The 12,748-nt window shown below is 40.2% G+C and overlaps 1 protein-coding gene across 5 annotated transcripts in view; it reads left to right on the top strand.

The window, feature by feature from the left end:
* lrrk1 (leucine-rich repeat kinase 1) overlaps positions 1 to 12,748 on the top strand; it is an 82,126-nt gene that overhangs the window by 45,421 nt on the left and 23,957 nt on the right. For all 5 annotated transcript variants that reach the window (XM_065953184.1, XM_065953182.1, XM_065953183.1 and 2 more), the window contains 13 exons: positions 1,007 to 1,179; positions 1,331 to 1,451; positions 2,184 to 2,343; positions 3,317 to 3,495; positions 4,856 to 4,953; positions 5,800 to 5,971; positions 6,063 to 6,232; positions 6,424 to 6,563; positions 7,583 to 7,886; positions 8,372 to 8,541; positions 9,943 to 10,146; positions 10,449 to 10,588; positions 10,921 to 11,058. In XM_065953184.1, coding sequence (XP_065809256.1) covers positions 1,007 to 1,179; positions 1,331 to 1,451; positions 2,184 to 2,343; positions 3,317 to 3,495; positions 4,856 to 4,953; positions 5,800 to 5,971; positions 6,063 to 6,232; positions 6,424 to 6,563; positions 7,583 to 7,886; positions 8,372 to 8,541; positions 9,943 to 10,146; positions 10,449 to 10,588; positions 10,921 to 11,058 — 2,169 coding nt within the window. The remainder of the gene's footprint in view (positions 1 to 1,006; positions 1,180 to 1,330; positions 1,452 to 2,183; positions 2,344 to 3,316; positions 3,496 to 4,855; positions 4,954 to 5,799; positions 5,972 to 6,062; positions 6,233 to 6,423; positions 6,564 to 7,582; positions 7,887 to 8,371; positions 8,542 to 9,942; positions 10,147 to 10,448; positions 10,589 to 10,920; positions 11,059 to 12,748) is intronic.

The following is a 12,748-nucleotide window of genomic DNA, read 5'->3' as shown; positions in this document are numbered from 1 at the left end:
TGTTTGTTTTCTGACAGGCTCAGATTGTTATTCTAACAGCATGGACGCGAGCAAGCTTCAGCAACAAAGTCAACTTGATTACCTTTTTTCCCTACTGGAGTTCCCGCCCTGTTTCTGTCATTCTGTTGCTCACATAGACATGGACGATGAGCGAGGAACGAGGGAGCTCGACAAGGCGCTGGGAGTGACTGACAGGAAAACGTTCTAGATTTTCTTTCACCTTTCTCACATGACAGAGCTTGTTGGCTCGTTTGGCAAAGTTGATATAAGCCAGTTAAGATATACAGTATGTACACGTATATCTGTGACTGAAATGTTGTGCTTTGACTTGTGATAACATCGAGAAAAAAGTTAATTCGGCTCACCCCGTCAAAGGCTCGTCAATACAAACTACAACACATCAGTTTCTCCAAAAATGAAAGCACTAGATGTCTTAGTGTTTACAAGAGGTAACTCAAATTCACAGAGCAGAGAAGTGAATATTTAAAATATGCAGTGTGGACACTGAGTGTCCGATGCTACGCAATGCAAAGCAATATCTAAGTGCATGCTGTTAGGACACGCTGTAAGTGTCAGAAATAGGCCTTTTTGTTAGAGAGGAAGATGACTTTTTAACCACAAACATCTGTTACATCACTCTCTACAAACACACCAAGCTTCACTGATAAAAACAGAGATTTTAACTCTTAGCAATGCAGGAGCAATTCTCTTGAAATATTGTTTTTCAGCCTTTACATCCTTTGTCATGGTTGATTGAAGTTATATCAAATTGCGACTTGAATACTTTTGGACCAGTAACAAATATTTTGTGTATCACCTTTAACATTTAAGAGTTTTCGGCGAAGTGTTTTCCCAGGATGTGTTTTATTCTCTTACTGATAATCAAAGTATCCACATGTCCAATTAAAGGATCAAGTGTGTGCTTTTTTTTAAAAGCCTGTCATTGTATATTCTGTTTTCGATGCACATTCATTAACACTTTAGCTGTGTGTGTTGTCGCCTGCAGGCTCGAGCTCCAAACTCTGCCGTGCTGGTGGTAGGGACGCATTTAGATCTCATCGACACCAAGTTTCGCACTGAGAGGCTGGCCACTCTAAGGGCTTATATACTGGCTCTGTGTCGGTCCCCATCAGGGTCCCGGGCCTCAGGTTTCCCTGATATCACCTGGAAACACCTGCAGTAAGAACACTGTGACATATTACTGTTTACTTAAGATGCTGCAGACTGTTAGTATGCTTCATACAAACTGTGCCAGCATCACAAGAATATGTGACAGAATATCTGAGAGTCTTCACAAAGTGTTCGTGTGTGTGTGTGTGTCTGTGTTCAGTGAAGTCTCCTGTAAGACCCTGGAGGGCTTAAACGCTCTAAAGAAGCTCATCCACCATGTGGCGCTCTCCATGAAGGACATCGGCAACTCAGCTGGAGGCAGTAAACTGTGGGGCAGACTGGTGAGTGGGGTGGTAAACTTTGGGGCAGACTGGTGAGTGGGGTGGTAAACTTTGGGGCAGACTGGTGAGTGGGGTGGTAAACTTTGGGGCAGACTGGTGAGTGGGGTGGTAAACTTTGGGGCAGACTGGTGAGTGGGGTAGTAAACTGTCTGCAAATCTGTGCGGAGGGAATACGCAATCTGTGAGCACGATTCCATTATGTGCGTATGGTTTGTAAATGATATGCACACATTGATTTATTTATTATATTTATTTACACAAGTTTATTTCATTCATTTAAAAAGGCTCTTTTAGTCATTACTCTGTTCAGGTGAATAAGAAAGAAAAATGCTCCTCCTCCAAGAGGGGGCATGACAGAAAAGATTTGAGAACCCCTGCTGTAAATAAACTGTTGTTATCGTGAAAGATTCAACAGATCTCAGAGTAATTATCCTTTTCTTAGGTCAATAAAACACGAGTTAACACACGTTTAACACGTTTAACAAGTAACCTTTACAGGAGTTCCTGGGACTTGATCAGTTCATCTTAACTGGTTCCTTATGCTAATAAGCACGGACTGATTCCTCAATTTTTTTTATGTTGCGCTTTCATGCCTTTATTTGGATAGGACTGTGGATTGTAGGAAATCTGTGAAGCAGGGTCTCCTTGGAGGACTATAACCTCTGTATATGGGGCCAAGCTAACCACTAGGTCATCTGCGTCCCAGACAGACTCATTTTTACCCTCCCCCAGATCCCTCGGAGCTACTTGACCCTGCAGGAGGCCGTGATTTCAGAGAAGAAGAGGAGAGACGCTGAGGGAGAGGTCCAGTACCTAACTGACGTCCAGCTAGACTGCATCATCGAACAGAACCCAGGAAGTGACATCAGAGACTACGAGGACCTGCAAACTGGTACTTGTTCAGCAGACACTTGTGAAAATGATTTGTTGGAAGTGTGTTATTGGATGAAATGATTTAAGCTAGTTAAGTGCTGAGGAGATGACCTTCAGTGCTTTATATCTTATCTCTGTACGCAGAGGAAATATTCATTGATCATTTACAACATAAATAGAGAGAATAACTTCCCAGAAATTCTTTCAGCTGCAACATTTAAAGTGACACAGGCATTTATTTTAACACATTATCAATGTGGTAGCAGCAGATTAGTTAGAGAGGCCTGCATGACTCAACACTGAGGTTATCGTAGACTATATAAAACCTGGACGTCACCCATTTGTTTCTGAAGTTATGAAGCCAAACGATGACAGACTCTACTTAACCTTTACTCTAACTTTACATCAATCTAGAAACAGACAAAGAGGTTGAGTAGAGGTAGGTCTTAAGCCTCCTGACAAACTCAGTCCTCGTTCTGTTACATGTTTACTTTATGTGCCATCTTCAGTTTTGTAGATTCATAGTCTGCGTCTTTTTACCTCTTCTCTTCCGTTACTATCCACTCTTTTCTCTTTTCCCTGGGCCGCCCTTAAATTGTTCGGACTTCTCTCTGAAGAGAATAATAATTATTATTATATTTTTATAATTATAATTATTATAATTATAATAATCATTATTATAATTATAATATAATTTTTATTATAAACATAATAATTATAATAATAATAATTATAGTATTATTATTATTATAATAATAATAATAATAATAGTATTATTATTATTATTGTTGTTATTATTGTTATTATTATAATCATAATTATTATTATTATTATTATTATTATTATTATTATTATCATTATTATTATTATCATAATTAGCTCAGTTGACCTGTAACCTATCATGGAATCTTTAAATCACTGATAACACTCTGATCATATCTTAAGAACTGACTGCATGCTAACGGTTCCTCTCTTTTTGTGACCACATCCAGCCATCAGCTTCCTAATAGAAACAGGGACCCTGCTGCATTTCCCTGACACTAGCCATGGTCTGTGCACCCTCTACTTCCTGTGTCCTGTTTGGCTGTCGGAGTGCCTGGAGAGGATCCTGCACCTCAAGTCGTCTCGATGTATCGCAAGGAACGGAGTGATCCGAACTGAAGACCTCAGGGTGAGCATTAGGAAGCTACAGCTCAAACGAGCACTGTGTGTCTGCAGACTGAAGACTTTGAGTGGCTGGGGTAACTGTCAATCGTTTTTTCAGTCTGGTCAATCAGAGGCTCCAATTTTCTGTCGATCAATAACTAGGTTTGACAATAGATCACCTGAACCAGAACAATCACTTTTCACCATTAATCTTTAAGAGGGGAAGGAGGTTCAACATGTTTGAGAAGGGAAATATACCAGGAAACATCTAACAATATGCTGTATTAGCTCACAGTCTTATCTGTAATTATATGTTCTTACTGCATAAAGATATAGCATGTAAGATAGCAGACAAATGAGCAAGGGAAGCCCAACAGAGACAGGCGAGCTTGGAGCCAAAACTGGGCTCAATAGTCTCCCAGTGAATACTGCATTCTGACCATAGACTGTATATTAAGATGGTCGGAAAAAACTCCACCTAGAAGTGAAGCCAAAAGATTAAGCGCTCCCCCTGCTGACTGGCTGCAGGATCTGCTATAAACCCCTCCTCCTTCTTGTAAAGTAAAAAAACATGTAAAAGAAATTCTCAAACTAGTCTAAGTACTAACTGTTCTAAGTAACTGTTCTAACTAACTGTACTAACTCTAAGTACCGTAAGATCTTATTTTGCTGATTTCTGTCCAAATGTTCATTTTTCAAAGAAGTTTAGTTTATATTATTTGATGCGATACTGTCAGCAACAAGATTTATCATTTCTATTTAGTAATTTAAAGCTGCAACCTGCCAAACCTGCCTTCTTTTTTAAACTTTTGCACAGCAAATATGAGTATTATATTGATCACAGAGCCAGTATATAAGCCCTTAGAGTGGCCAGCCTCTCAGTGCGAAACTTGGTGTCGATGAGATCTAAATGCGTCCCTACCACCAGCACGGCAGAGTTTGGAGCTCGAGCCTGCAGGCGACAACACACACAGCTAAAGTGTTAATGAATGTGCATCGAAAACAGAATATACAATGACAGGCTTTTAAAAAAAAGCACACACTTGATCCTTTAATTGGACATGTGGATACTTTGATTATCAGTAAGAGAATAAAACACATCCTGGGAAAACACTTCGCCGAAAACTCTTAAATGTTAAAGGTGATACACAAAATATTTGTTACTGGTCCAAAAGTATTCAAGTCGCACTTTGATATAAGTGTTATATTTGACTGGTTAAAGAAAGCAGGATGAGAATTTTGTCAAACCTCACTCGCTACACAGATATAGGATATCAATGTTTTCGGCACTCTGAAAGTCTCTATTTTTGCAGGGACAGCATCTTGGGTAAAATTTTAGACTTGCATTTTGATGTCATTAAAAATGATGTCTCTGTCTGATGCAGATGCTGTTAGTAGGAACAGGCTTCACTCAGAAGACGGAGGAACAGTATTTCCAGTTTCTGGCCAAGTTTGAGATTGCTCTGCCCGTGGCCAGCAACAGGTAAGTCATTTTTATACTCATTGGTACTCTGTTAATACAGTTCTGTATATAATCCTAGAATTGAAGTTAAATAGCTACTGCCACAGTAATTTCCCCAAACAAGGTATTTCATCAAAACTGACAGCTTCCTGAAATGTTCTGGGTGAGCTGCATGTGTGAACAGAAACAGCTGAATTTTTCAACCCGACTTTACCCAGAATGTTTTCCTTTCAGCCACCTTGTACATTTTCCTTGTAAAGTCGGGTTGAGCTGAGGTGTAATATCCTAAAGTCTTTTTAACACGTTGGATTTACAATGAAAACAACTTCAGGTATCATCATGTTTTAAACCAAATCAACAGACTAAAATCATTTGACTTCAACTTGGCTGAATACTTAAGTTATTTCTTCATATTTGTCATGGCCTCAGACATTATTACTGATTCTGGTTATACTGCTGAAATGATTTTCAAAGTGTAAGACGTGTACTGTGTAGCTGTCACATTAGATATAAACAACAAGCGTTGAAGTTCATCTATTTACACAATACTTTTCTGCAGGGTTCCTCTACTTTTGTGCAGCACCAGTGAAGTTTTTTAAAGTTTTAACTTTCATTTATTCCTTTTTTTTTCTAATTGTCTAAGTCTGACAGAAGCAGTCAGCTGGTGATTGTTCATTTTTGTGCAAAATAAGTGTCAAAGGATGCTGTAAACATCCCCTTAAATGTGAGCATGCTCAGAGCCTGAAGCAGAAAAAGAGTTAACAGAGAAAACTCATAATCAGCTTCATGATACTTCATATCCACACATGTACTCAGTCGCCTCTAAAGTTTATCAGTTTTGAATATCTTCTCCTTCTCTTGCTGTAGCTACCTGCTGCCCCACCTCCTCCCCCCAAAGCCAGCCATGGACATCCACAGCTTCCGCCAGCAGACCAACAACACCCTGCAGCGCCTCGTCAGGATGAGCTTCGTTCCTGCCGGGTTCTGGGAGCGCTTTATCGCCAGGATGCTCATCAGCCTCACAGAAATGGACCTGCAGGTATTGAGACTAGCAGACTGTCATCATTCACCTCTTCCACTGTTAGTCTATATCGTCATGACCTGTAATGCTGGGTTTTTATTTTTTTCAGTCATTCGAGCCAAAAAGGAACGCTAGGTGCAGGCGCAGCAGGAGCTCTGTGAGCCACAGTTTTGCAGGAAACCAGCAGAGGAACCGCTGCAGCACCTTCAGAGTCCGACGCAGCAAGACCATCTACTGGAAGGAGGGGCTGCTGGTCACTTTTGATGGAGGTTACCTCAGGTCAGAGCTGGGGCTAAACAGCTGTGATCAGGAACTACATGACACAAATGATTAAAATAGGAAATCAGGAGTTCTTAACACTTACAACTACAGGGAAATGTTCAAAAAGAGAAAACAGTGTTACTCAAAAGGATAAGAAAATGTCTATGATGAAACTTGCAGTGATCGTGTCTGCGTTTGTGCTCCTGCAGCGTGGACTCATCGGATGTCAACTGGAAGAGGAAAAAGAGTGGAGGCATAAAGATCGTCTGCCAATCAGAGACCAGAGACTTCTCCGCCATGGCGTTTATCACAGACCACGTCAACTCCTTGATGGAGCAGTGGTTCCCCGGTCAGTGACCTTTATCATTATCTCTGCTGCGACATTTTAAAGTCAATGAGAGTGTTGTTTGTTTCTGGGCAAGAAGATAAAACATCATCATGATGTGTTCAAATGTTACATCAAGAAAAATAATATTTACGTTTCAGCGAGAAATTAAGTTAAATTCATTTGTTTGTAAGAATAATTTGATTGTTTTCTCAGCACTATAGGACAGATTTACCATCTGTGTTGTCGTCTTGTCTTAAAAAGTATGGATAGTGGTATGGACAATAAGAATTGCATCAGTAGGAAAGAGGAAAGGGGAAAAAGGAAAAAAAAAAGACCTGACAAATGGAACCTAGAGGGAGGGGGGGTAGAAGACTCTATTTATTCATTTATATTTAATTCTAGTAATATTTTATAATTTTTTTGTTATTATATCTCTCTATTTTTTACTCATCAAGCTCAATCTGCTGTTAAATCCCACTTCTACCACTTTCTCCTCCTAGTTATCTTCAAACCTTCATTATTTGTACTGTACCTAAGGGAAAAGAAAAGGGGAAAAAGAAAGGGGAAGGAAAGGGGGAAAAAAAGAAGAAAAAAACAAAACACATCACCCACACACAAACAAACAGGGCCCTTCAACATACAAAGTTGCTAAACGTTATTGTCTGTTTTGTCTCTGTCTATGCTGTGCATTGTATCGTCATGTCTCCCCTGTCTCCTACATACTATTGCTCTTGTCATGTCCCTCACTCGTCTTGTATTGTTCTGCATCACCTCATAAAAAAAATTAAAATCAAATTGCATCAGTAGTGAGTCTTGATAGTGATATCAATTCAGATCAAAATATACACTCCCCGTCCCTAGAGAAATGTCCTCTGTCAGGTTTCTGCTCTGCTTCCTGATTTTTGTGAAGCAAGTCTTTGAAATCCCCCCTCAACCAATAGAAATCCAGGTTTTGTGTTAACCAATGAAATCATACTGTAAATGCCTGTTTTTTTCCTTTAACTATTCATATTAATATCTGCTGTCTCTTTTTGCTTCAGCTCTGACAGCCAGCGAGAGTGACGGGAGTCTCCTCATAGAGCAGTATGCAGCCTGTCCTCTCTGTGCCTCTCTGGGTGAGCAGACACAGGGCGAGCATCTGTCCGGAGAGGGAGGAGGCCCTGAAGTAGACGACAGAGGAGGAGGAGGAGGAGGAGGAGGAGGAGGGATTCATTACTTTAACATGGAGGACTGTGTGCTGGCTGCAGTGGAGGAGGAGCACATCGTCTGTCCACAGCACCCTGAGCAGCCGGTCCCTCTGCAGGAGCTGGTCCCTGAACTCTTCATGACTGACTTCCCCTCACGGTACGTCCCCTACATCCAATCAGGACAGGTGAAAAGGTGGAAGGAGGTCAATCTTTCCACAAGGATCTCTGTCGATATATAAAACTATATTTTTAATTAAAAACACTGATATACACAGTTACAATAACCAACACCCTGTTACATTTATAACAAATATTTGACCATTCAACTTCTTTTAGGGCGAGTCAAATAAAAATGTATTATTACTACAGGAGTTATCAGATTGTCTGATGAGAATCTTTATTAGCTGAACAATATTTCTGTGTGTGTGTGTGTGTGTGTGTGTGTGTGTGTGTGTGTGTGTGTGTGTGTGTGTGTGTGTGTGTGTGTGTGTGTGTGTGTGTGTGTGTGTGTGTGTGTGTGTGTGTGTGTGTGTGTGTGTGTGTGTGTGTGTGTGTGTGTGTGTGTGTGTGTGTGTGTGTGTGTGTGTGTGTGTGTGTGTGTGTGTGTGTGTGTGTGTGTGTGTGTGTGTGTGTGTGTGTCAGGCTCTTCTTAGAGAGGGCAGATCTGGAGTACTGTGAGGAGGAGAACAACATCCTGGGTCAGGGCGGCAGTGGGACGGTCATCTACAGAGCTCGATATCAGGATCAGCCAGTGGCCATCAAACGCTTCCACTTCAAGAAGTGTCAACAGCGGAGCATCACCAGCGACACAGGTACTCACACAGGATCATCTATATTTGAATTCATTTCATCCATCGTTAAACACACCATCAAGGTGAAACAGAAGAAGAAAAGAAATGACATACTGCTGACCGAGTTTCAGCTTGAGAGGGTTTGTTAAAATGAGAGATTTCTTAGATTATAATAACAACACATAGATATGGTTCTAAAAGATCTGTCATAGAGGCTGTGGAGGACAGCTTCCTAACACTGTAGAAATCATTATCCCATCCATCCAAGCAGTTTATTGAAAAAGAAAATTCAACAGCAATGAGGAAATAACTCAAACATTTAGAATTAATTAGCATGACAATTAGCAAAGTACTTGACAGCAATGCATCCATTAATATCACTTCTATGGGACAAGTATGCAACTCTGTGTTAACCTGCTGTACTCACAAACTCATGACGTACAACCACTAAGGTGAACAGAGGGAGTGTGTAAGGATTGACTCTGATTTTCTTTACTAGATTGCATAGACAAAGCTGTCACAGGCATGTAGAGGATGTATCTGTTTGTAGGTGCAGCAAGGAGAAATAAAAAAAGATGCTGAACGATGTTATTGTAGGGGAAAACGAGGAGTCAAAGCTGTGGTGTTAAAACTATGTAACTGTCACTTTAATCACACAGAAACATGCAGGATGAACACAGATTCACTTTTCATTTTTAAATAATAAAGGCAGCTTGCAGTTTCAAAGTACGGGACAAACAAAAAAAAAACATAAAAGAAACACAATCCAGCAGTTTCTCAACAATGAATTACAAACTTCCTGACACTATCTCTACCCAGACAAAAGATCAACTTTGAATCACTCTCTTAAGCTATTGGTCAATGTTTAGATGATTCCTGAGTCGTACAAAAGTGGAGTTTTAATTAATTCTTTGTTGCTTCGGGTAATTCTCAAGGCAACAAGTTGGGATTGTGAAGACAACAAAAGCAGAAGTTATCATCCGGGTGGCAAAGGAGACTTTTTTTTTGTCTGTGTCCTCTTTTTTTTTTGCAGGTTAATAGAGGTGCTGTGTTGAAGCAAGTTTCATCCCGATGTTTACAAGTGACTTAAAAATAATAGTGTGTGTGTGCTCGACACGCTCCAAGCAATCAATGAGCCACAACTTTTCAATTTGGGTTGTTTTATTTTCCAAGATTCACAAAATTGTTCAAAAGAATCAGCGTGTTGTTAAAATAAAAGAGATCGTATCATTTTTAAATACATGGTATTGAAAAGTATCAAAGTATTAAACATGTTTGATAACCTTAACACACACTGAGGTCACTTACTGGGTGAAACAGAATGTTATGGATGTATTTGATGTATACATTATTATTATTATTGTGATAAGTGTTTGTTTCTGAAGGCAGTGAAAATGCTCCGTTTGCTTCTCCTCTCCTCAGACACGATGCTCAAACACCTGCAGTCTGCAAACGCCTGTCGGAGCTTCTCAGAGTTCCGCCAGGAGACGAGCATGTTGCACTCTCTGCAGCATCCGTGCATCGTGTCCATGGTGGGCATCAGCATCCACCCGCTGTGCTTCGCCCTGCAGTTAGCCCCTCTGGGCAGCCTCAACACTGTCCTGGAGGAGAAGAACAAAAGCAGAGGTATCTTCACGGTGTCCTATACCACCTGCAGTTCTTTTTTTATTTTTATTCCAAATCTCTCTCATTCCAAACTCGTCAAATAACAGAGAATCAGGGTTCAGCTGTAGAGCTGGGCTTTGAGGTCAATCTACCAAACATGGAGCATGAGTAAGGTGTGTAGGAGACAGTTCTTCTCCAGACAAGAGGAGAAGTTCATAAGTTAAAGTGGATGGCTGCTGTCTAATCTGCTGTGTTTGAAGAGTTTGGAGTGATTAACGGGCCTGTGTGTCACTGGAACATTAAAAATGTGTCTGTCTCTGCAGCCTCCAGGTACATGCCTCTGGGTCACATGCTCACCTTTAGAGTAGCCTATCAGATCGCAGCAGGACTGGCGTATCTTCACAGGAAGCGAGTCATCTTCTGTGACCTCAAATCTGACAACATCCTGGTGTGGTCTCTGGAGGTCTGTATAAGAAGTACCATGTAGCTGTTTTACAGATTGAGTGAAATTTAAAGGAGTTTTGTGTTTGCTTGAAAATACTTTCAGTAAGGCGTCCACTTTGGATTCTGGTCCACTGACAATAGACCAATATTTTCATGAGAAATTACATCAAACTATTTCTGTGTTGAATCAATGAAGTCCAGAGATTTTTTGTTTTACCTTTACAGTTCAACATTATAAAGAGAAAGGCATTCAAATACTCATAAAAATCAGTTTTTGTTCATATGATGCTGATTTATTTTCAGTCATCTTGTGTCACTTCAACACAAGGTCTTTTGTTGGTCTTCTTCCAGCTGCAGGATCCGATCAACATTAAACTGTCGGACTACGGCATCTCTCGGCAGTCCTTCCATGAGGGGGCGTTGGGGGTCGAGGGCACGCCAGGTTATCAAGCTCCTGAGATCCGACCGGGCATCGTGTATGATGCTAAGGTACTGACCCCACGCTGTTGCTGTATGTGCAGCATTTTCATTCCTTTTATTTTGTAGTGTGGCTCTGTTTGATGACCTCAGCAGGGGGAGCAGTCCACACATAGATACAAATAACAGACATGTAGAAAACTGCCTGCCAGATATTCAGAATATAACATAAGAAATTATTAGGAGCACTTTGTTTATAATAAAAGTTTCTAAAGCAACAAAGACACTGAAATGAATAAACACAATATCTCTATATATAGTAACAACAATACCTTGGTGTGGGAAAAAGGACTTGCACACATAGAACCAAAGGAGAACGGGAGGGTTGATTGAAAATATTCTTATGGAATCACATAGGGCTGCACAGACAGGAAAGGAGCCATAGGTCGGATTGGAAACATGGGGCATCCACTTTCAAGGTATCTAGCCTCTGAACATTGGGCTAACTTTTTTAGGAGTGACAAAATAGATAAGACTGGTGTTTTCAAATCATAAATTATTTGATCATTGCCCCATTTAAAGAGAATACAGTTTATAATCATTGCCAAGCTTCACAAAATACAAAATTGTGACAAACAAGCATTTTTAATTATCTCTAACTTATTTAATTGGAGTCTGTAGTTCCGGGTATTTAGTTAGTCTCGGGTTTTTTGGATGTAAATAGATCAGACCTTCAGGTTATAAGGAAATCTAGAAGAAAATATGGATAATTTTTCTGAGGCCCTTGGCCAAGACCTCATATTTTCAATCTCTCTGTTTCCACAAATGTAGCCTATGTGCTTTTAAATGTCTGTGTTATATTCCTTTTTATAAAAGAGGAGACAAGAGACATTTCTATAAATACAGACCACAATCCAAACTGCTTTGTTTGATGTATGAGTTGTAGAATCCATTGTAGGGATCAATTGAAGTGTTTCTGTCCACAGCTTCCAGCCTGTATTAAACATGGACATAGTCTCAGTGACATCACCCATTGGTTTCTAAATTAGCGTTATGAAGCCAAATGATGGCGGTGGCCATATTGGAAATGCAGACTCTACCTAACTTCAGGCTGATAGAGAAGCACAAACATCTAGCTGGTCATCTGTCTAGTGTTGAGGAGGATTTCTTTGTGTTGTCTTCAGGTTGCAGCAACATTGTGATGATTTCTTTAGGAAGTCAGTCATTACCTTATCTGACTGATGTAGGTCTGCAGCAGGATCCACTGAACCACTGCTTTTTTTTTACCAGAGAGGCTTGGAGACACTCAACTCAAAAAAACGTACGCAACCTCTGCAAAGTTTGTTTAAACACAAGATACAAAGTTGTTAGAGTAATCTCAGGATGTGGTTTCCTGCTGCTCTGAACGAGACTTTGCAGGACCTTTGCGAGACTTGGCCAGAGCCTGACGTCAGGTTCTGCCGACGTATTAGACCTCTGCAGATCTCATCAAAGGCAAATGTTACATTACACAATTTGTACCTAATAAGATGACAGATTTTAAATGATTATGTTTATAATTCTATTTTTTACCCACCTTCCCATTAGGTAATGTTAGTAGCTAGCTATGGACAAATGTAAACAACATTTATAAGAACATGCAAATGCTGATGTTGACCAAGATACATATTCTCACAACACTAGCAGATTCTAAACATGAGGATGAAGACATCACAAAGAAAGCTCAAGTGAAGCCTTACAAACAGCTCCAACACCTGTCAAT

The sequence above is a fragment of the Labrus bergylta genome, chromosome 3, assembly GCF_963930695.1.
Source record: "Labrus bergylta chromosome 3, fLabBer1.1, whole genome shotgun sequence".
NCBI classification, from domain to species: domain Eukaryota; kingdom Metazoa; phylum Chordata; class Actinopteri; order Labriformes; family Labridae; genus Labrus; species Labrus bergylta.
Note: the sequence above shows the minus strand (reverse complement) of the source record. Positions and strands in the feature narration are given on the sequence as shown.